At 36.2% G+C, this 8,140-nt stretch overlaps 1 protein-coding gene across 1 annotated transcript; it reads left to right on the top strand.

Annotated features, from left to right (window-relative positions):
* Positions 1-6,523: 6,523 nt before the first annotated feature.
* On the top strand, positions 6,524-7,513 carry LOC307130350 (olfactory receptor 1500-like; the record flags this gene model as incomplete). Its single annotated transcript, XM_079823315.1, has 1 exon — positions 6,524-7,513. One exon carries the CDS (start codon positions 6,524-6,526, stop codon positions 7,511-7,513), a length of 990 nt encoding a protein of 329 aa, XP_079679441.1.
* Positions 7,514-8,140: the final 627 nt, after the last annotated feature.

Raw genomic sequence — 8,140 nt, 5'->3', positions numbered from 1 at the left:
GTCGAAGTAATAAAGGTAATTAATGGTATTATTATATATATATATATATATATATATACAGAGTATGTATATATATATATATATATATATATATATATATATATATATATATATATATATATATATATTCCTGAGCCATACTGAGAATATTTCTCGAATATATATTACTTTTTTAAACTTAGCAAAATCTGCAATTTTTTATGCAGCCTGTTAGACTTGTGCACAATTCTGAATTGAATTGAGAATGACTCCTAAATTCCAATTAAATTCTTGAATTTTCATTGAATTTTAATTGATGTCAAAAACAGGATCTAGACTTACAATTCGAATTTGAATTAAAGGAACATAATTGAAATTCAATAAAAATTCAAAGAAATTCATATACATGTCCATCTTGCCATAGCAGCTTCCTCTGCTCCTCTTGAGAATATTTAGTGTTGCAGGAATGATCTTCAGACCGGTGCAGACCCATTTGAGGAGCTATTGAGAATTAGATGCAACAGTGTTGCTCAGTGAGTTTTGCTTTGGAATAAATGATAACTGCATTTACGGCGACTTTGTGTTTTTTGATTACTTTGAAATGAAAATAACATTGGAACAAAACTAATTAAACAACATTGAGGGGGTAATTTATTCCAATTTATCATTATTTTAGAACAAAATGTATGCAGGGTTGAGGAGTGACTACACTATAAAAATGAATCATGGGTCTTGTAATTTTCACTAAAACAATTAAGGTGATAATTAAAAATAGAGTGTATATTTTCTTAATAAAATTGTGGTTCAGTGTTGTATAGAAAATATTGAGAACATTTCACTAATAAAACCAAGAGATACATTTTCCAAATTTTTTTTTTAAGAAAATGTGAGCAATTTTGAGGCTTCAATGGAAGAACCGATTAAGCTGATAAAATTAAGGAAAATAAGGTTACCTATTAATTTTAAGAGAATTATCTCAATTATGCAGTTTTAGTTAGAGACACCATTGTTAGTTCCCAGCATGCTTTGCATATGGCTGGAAAGGGAGAGTTAATATTGAAATGAAGTGTTATTTGATGTGTTTTTGAGTGAAGGGAAACATCTGTTAATGTTCAATGTTCAGTTATGTTAGACATTTGAAAGAGTTTCTGTTATGTTGAAGTTTTGACCGTTACCATTGTGCAGAAGAGTAGAGCTTATGGTTAGGTTGTGATGTGAATAACTACAAGTATTATTATTATTAGGCATGTTGCTTTGTTCAATGAACAATAACTCTGCTAGTGCAATAACAGTTTGTTTCTACTTGTGCTGGCAGCAAACAGTCTATTAATTGTATAACATAACTCAAAGTCAAATATAAACAGGTAATTTCCATTTACTCTAATTTATACCCTTTTTTAATGTCAATTAAGTTAAAAAAAAAAAAAAGCACATTCCACTAATAATATTAAATTCATCATGTGCTATAGACTAAATAGACTAATTTAGGAAATGTTACTTAATTTATTCAGGTAGAGTCCAAAAAAACAAACAACAAAAAAAACATAAAAAACTACTTAAATATTGTGTTTTTAAATAGATAGTGTGTAATTTTTTTAAAAAGCGCAGTTACGTGTAATGAAATTATGTTATTGAATTACAAAATCAATGTAATTGTATTTAGTTGTATTACTGAGGTAAACTGTGTAATTCAATTAGTTACTAATCAAATTAAAAGGAAATTGCTTTTAAACACATTCTTTCTGTTGTGTGACTGTGGAATTTCTTTGAATTGTCATGAATTTAATTCCTCTTCCTATCATTCCAATTCCAATTCCAATTCAACTTCCTGTGGGGCGGAGTCAGTTCAATTCAAATTCCAGTTCATGTATTGAATGGAGGACAATTCTGAAATTCTGAATTTTGCACAAGCCTGCAGCCTGTCACCTGTTATAGGTCCAAGGATGATGAAGACAGATAATTAAAGTTCAATTTTAATAAAGTAAACTAAATCAATAAGCCCCAAGAAGCCGTGATTTACAGTGAATTTGTATCAATGCAACTTTCATGAAGTAAAATCACTAAAAGCTTTCCTTCCGCTGAAAAAAAAAAATAGCCCCTGACCGTGAACAGCAACAGAAGTTAAATTTTTCTAGGAAAAAAAATTCAAGGTACGGCTGTGTTTAAGGGGGGAAAAAGTCTAAGAAAAAAGTTAACAGAAAGAAAACATATTAAGCCAGAACATATTTTGAAGGCTTGAAACATATTTTAAGTAAAGATATTTGTTTTACTAAGTTCAGGATTAAGTTTGAGGATGATTCTCACAAAACTGTATTTTCAGAGTCGATACCCCACCCCACCCCACTGATCTGAGTCTCTCAGTGTGTTTCACTCTCAGTCATAGTAATTGACAATAATAAATTTAGCTTGAACAATTGAGGATGTTATTCTTGTTCCTTTCCACTGCGGTATTCTCTTGGAAGTTCACCTGATCCCTTCTCTTCTAACATCTTCCAAGACCTACTGAAAATCAAATAAAACATATACAAATTCAACAACATTTTCTTGGGGTAGATTATAACGTTTCATTGTTTTTCAACTAACCCCGAGTTTTGTTGTCACAACTAACCCAGAGTCATGTAGCTATTAACATCATGTAGCCATCACCTTACAGCTACCAGCTAAAACATTAGCACTAACAACTTGCATGAAAAATATCTACACTGACACACAATAAACATAATTTAACTTTGATAAGTTTAACCACAAAGCAGAAATTCCCATAACAAAAATAAACAAAGTTTAAAAAAGTCACTTTCTGTCACAGTCACGTCAGGCTCCCACGTCACACAATCACAGCGCACGCCTTCCCCTGAGTATTAATCACACACACCTACATCCCATCAGCACGGCAATCACCCACAGTACAAGAGACGCACACACTCACAATCACTGTCCGGTCTCATTTGTAAAACGTACTTACCTTGATGCTTACTTCAAGGAGTTCCTCTACAATACTTACCTTCATCCCTTGTTACCTCCAAGTCTCCATCGTGTTCCATCGTCGTGTGTGTGTGTGTGTCTTCAGTGTCTCCATCGCTCCCAGCCTGGAAGGGGATAGCGGAATTTCGCAGTGATTTTGTTGAGATGCAGGGCCGCAAGCCTCCGTCCTTCTTGGCCACAAAGAAGAAGCTGGAAGTAGCAGGGGAAGTAGGCGGGCGGATGTATCCCTGGTCGAGCGCCTCCTGGATGTATTCTTCCATGGCCTTCTCCTCCGGAAGTGACAGAGGACAGATTTTACCACGGGGCACTGACTCACCCTGAAGCAGATCGATGGACTCGATGAGAAATCGGAAGTGTTACACCTGACCCGTGTGTTACGTCCCTAGTCAGTCTAGGGTTAAAAGGAACTTATAACAGAATAGGATTTGGTGTGATGTGATGTGTGGAAGCAGCAAGGTTCAGTTCTCAACCCTAATGCTTCAACAGAACAACTGCAAACAACTCACTGTAACAATTAAAGGTCCCATGGCATGAAATTTTCATTTTATGAGGTATTTCAACATTAATATGAGTTCCCCTAGCCTGAATATTGTCCCCAAGTGGATAGAAATGTTGATCGGTGTAAACCCCGAGTTCTGGCTGTCTTTCTCTGCCTTTGAGAAAATGACAGGCCAGACGAGCCAATCCTGAAGTCTCCTGGTTTGACGTCCAAGCAGGAACGGTTTCCTCCCTTTCCTCCGCCCAGAGAATCTGGCACGCCCATTGCAAACGCTCAAGAGATCTTGGGTTGTGAATGAGTGAACGCTGGCAGTTTCTCAGTGTTTGGATGTACAAATGAAAATAGTCTTTTTTCAGTTCCTTCTGATCTGTGATCAGTGATTTCTTATGTGTAGCTAATTATTTATTATTCGCGCACACACTGCGGCTTCTCTCTCTCCCGACAGAACGGTGTTTTCGTGTTTTCTATCTTGTGAGTCAGTGTTTTTGTACGTCCTCGTCGCGTCTATCTGTTCTTAAATGTGCATACAGTCGGGAGTTTCTGCTTAACATCGGCAGAGCCACATCTTTAGAGATAAACCTCACGCACGCCGAAGCTTGGCCTTCAACATCCCCGACCCCCAGTACTGCATCTGGCCCACAGCGGAGGCACCAAACGCGGCGTGAGATTAAGCAGAAGGGGGGTAAGCGTGAGGGTCTCCGGCTAGGCTAGCCAGCTTTCCCCACAATAAACTGGATTACATTCGATTACTGCTGTTGTGTCTTTGTTTGGGCTGTGTAAGTTACTCAATGCGCGTCACTGACGCTTTTCATATGATTGCAACATATCTAGAAATAATGCTTTAATCAAACTTACTAACTCGTTCATCTCGCTGTAATGGTACATTGCATGTGTTACAAAGTTGGTAGAATAATGATGAAGATGGACTCGGCGTGACTGGGACTCTCAGATACAAACACAATAAACTCGCGCTGACAGACAGCGCTCTCACAACTCAGTAGTTACTATAAATAACTTTGTTAGCAATCGCTCCGTCTCCGTGATGTCCGGTTCGCGAACGAATCATTCTTTTGAATCGGTTCTTTTTAGTGAACCGAACCAGTTCACCAAATCGGACTGAATCGTTCTGAACGGTTCGCGTCTCGAGTCAGCGCTGATCCATAATTTACTAAAGTTACTAACTTTCTGACATGAGTGACAGCCCCTCCGACTAGAAATAAACTAATAACCTGAAGTATATTCTAGTAACTACAACGGTTCACCCTGAACTGAGACATGCTAAGAGAACTGATGAGAAGTGAACTCAGGTCCATCCGTCTCTCTGGCAGCAGCTCGTGCGTCGTAGACCTCGTTAAACCACGCCCCCTCCGCTCATTTCAAATGCAAAGATGTCAGCCAATCACAACAGTGGGCGTTTTTACTGAAGTCTCACAGTGACAGCAGACACGCCTCTTGAAACAGGGCAGTCAGCCACAGGGCAAACAGCAGTATAGACAAAATGCCTTTTATTTCTAAATTATGACATTTTATGATGTAAAAATCATACTAACAATATAAGTACACCTCAGGAAACACTGTAAAATAATAGAAAAATGCCATGCCATGGGACCTTTAAGATCTTTTATTGTAGTATGGGAGGATTGAGGCTTCAAGAGGGGGCAAGGCCAAAACAACAAACATAAAACCTCTAACTACTATTAGGGAGAAACTAACTAAACTACCAAAGAAAAGAAAAACAAATACAATACAAATACACTAACTCCCTAGCTAGCCTAACCAGGAGAAAACAGAATACAAAGAAAATGGCACCCACCTCTCTACTAATCCTTTCCCCAAATAGTTAACAATATAAACGTAATAGATAACAAACCATAACAAAAGTAGGTACAAACAGAATAACTTGCAAAAAAACAAAAGGGTTCTCTTGTCGTAGGCGCCAGTTACCACAAGAACATTAACACAATGGAAAACTCAATCAACAAGGGTTCTCTTTAAAGAAAATAAAGAAACTAATAACATTAAAGTTGAGAAGCGAAGCCTCACAGAGCAGCCCTCCACACACACACACACTGCTCAGTGGAAAGGTGCTGCTTAAATCCCCACAGTCTCCTCTCCTCCTCCAATCACAGCAGATCAATCACTTATTGGAGTCAGCTGGCAGCCATTACTTCCTGCTTACAGGAAATAGAGAGAAAATAGGAGAAGGGGAAGAAAACACAAAAACAAATACAAATACGTCCTTGGACGTAACACGTGTTACAACCATCCCCGGTGTCCCCTACACGCCATAAAGTGCTTAGCATATGCACGCCAATATGCACTTGTATTATTTATACGCATTCTCATTTGATCGTGTTGATTTTCAGCAGGCATTTTTTCAAGGTAGCTAAATTAAAAACACTTCACTTCACTTCATTTTCATAGTTAACAATGTATGCATGCAGTGCAAACATTTTTACATTTGTTTATAGAAATGCGTAGTTACTATGTATACCTGTGTAGTTATTCATTAATGACGGAACAGTATTCTAAAGTGTTGTTTTATAGTCAGGGGACCCCAAACAGAATATAAGGGTTAACATTGTTGCAGAGATAATTTCAGGTGTCTTGTTTATGAAAAAAACTTTTCCAGGTAAAAATTGTCAAAAGGTCACATGATCAGGTCAAGATCTCTAGGGTAGGGTTTGTTGTGTCTCATCCCCTCAAAATGTCAACCATGGAAGGTCCCTTTGGTCTTGCAAGAGATGATAAAGCATGATTTTGTCATATCATCATCAGATACTTATTCAGCGTGAAGAAGATTACACTAACGACAGGATGTATGTATCCATGGCAGGTCTTTAGCGTCTTTGCCTAAATTAGCAATGTCTTATGAAAATAATAAGTCCGAAATATACTAATAATATGTTTCTAACACTATTATAATATTTAAAATTTTGCATTACTAGCCAAATTTGTTGCGCTATTTTGATGCCACTTTCAGATTCAGCTTTGTTTTCTTTTTCTTTTTCTAATTGGTAATACAATACATTTTTTATCAGGTAATTGTGAAGCCATATAGTCATGATCTACACTAATGACACTGTCTTTACTGAATTCTACCTGATGGGATTTCCAGGACTCCATCCACAGTATTATGGAGCTGTAGGAACCCTTTTGTTCTTTGTCTACTTGACACTGGCAGGAGGAAATATCTTTATTATTGCATTCATTGCTTATGAGAGAAGCCTTCAGAAACCCACCTATTTAATCTTCTGTAATCTTGCTGTGAGTGATCTTGCTTTTGGAACTGTCACTTTGCCTAAAGCCATTGCAAAATACTTTTCCAATAGCAGTGAGATATCATTTTATAGTTGCTTTGTGCAAATGTTTTTTATTCACTACTTAGGGAGTATTAACTCTTTCCTAATGCTATTAATGGCAATTGACCGGTTTGTTGCTGTACGTAACCCACTCAGATACTGCATCCTTATTACAAACAAAGGTATTTTTATGGCATGTGCTGTGATTTGGACAATGTTAATACCTTTGATTGCGATCATTGTTTACCATGGTTTCGATGAGCACTATTGTTCTTCTAATGTAATAACCCACAATTATTGTGACCGAAATACAGTAATTAAACTCTCTTGTCGAGATATAAATCAGAAAAAGCTTTTTGCTTTTGGATGGGCCATGTTTGTTCTTTTGGGGCCTTTGACTTTTATTATATTTTCTTTTATTGCCATCTTCACAACTGTTTTCAAAATTTCTGACACTCAGGCTCGATATAAAACATTCTCAACTTGCTCTCCTCAGCTTCTTATCATTTTTCTGTATTATCTCCCCAGATGTGTTGTCTATATATTTGATGTGACGGCTGCATTGACTCCTGTCATTCGGGTAATGTTAACTATGTGGTACAGTCTGCTTCCACCTGTTGTCAATCCGATGATATATTGTTTCAGAACCAAAGAGATCAAAGATGCATTAAGGAGGAAAATGAGACACAGAGAAGTTAGCATGCAGCTGACCATGCTGTTGGGCAGGGCTAAAGATATTTCAATAACTTAATCAGTAGTGTGTATTGTTTCATTTGCAGGCTTTTCCTATTTCCTTGCTATTCTGTCTGTGAAACTACTGATCAGACTAATAACACATTTCTGACATAGTTTAATTTTATTTGTAGAAAAGATAATGATTTTTTATAATTTTCTCAATTTTCCTCTAAGCAATGCAAGTGCTCTGAATAAACCATTAATTTTAAAATGGCATATATTATAAAGTTTAAGGTTTTTTTTTGTTATTGTTTTTTTTATGCCTGTGGTGAAGTATCTCTGAAAACACATAAACTGAGATTTATACTTTACGTATTTAATCCAAAAATCACTATTTTTATTTCCTTTGTAAAATATTGTTCTTTATAGTATAAATGTTCACCATGTAATCCTTTTCCTGGCTAGTTTCTAGCCATTTATTTGAACTTTTTTATTTTTTTAGTATTAATTAATTGTCTTGTTTTTAAAAAAAAATATTATTGTTATGAATCAGTTTTATTTTTATGTGGCAGATAAATTAATATTTATTAGTAGTTTTAGTCAGTGGACTGTGATATAGTTATCAGTCCACATAGTACTTTAGGACCAAAATTCAAATGTTGGAAATGTATACAGTTGATTAACAATGTGATTTCTTTGTGCT

Source organism: Gobio gobio, assembly GCF_949357685.1.
Source record: "Gobio gobio genome assembly, chromosome: 8".
Taxonomy (NCBI): domain Eukaryota; kingdom Metazoa; phylum Chordata; class Actinopteri; order Cypriniformes; family Gobionidae; genus Gobio; species Gobio gobio.
This window is presented reverse-complemented; position numbering and strand designations above follow the sequence as displayed.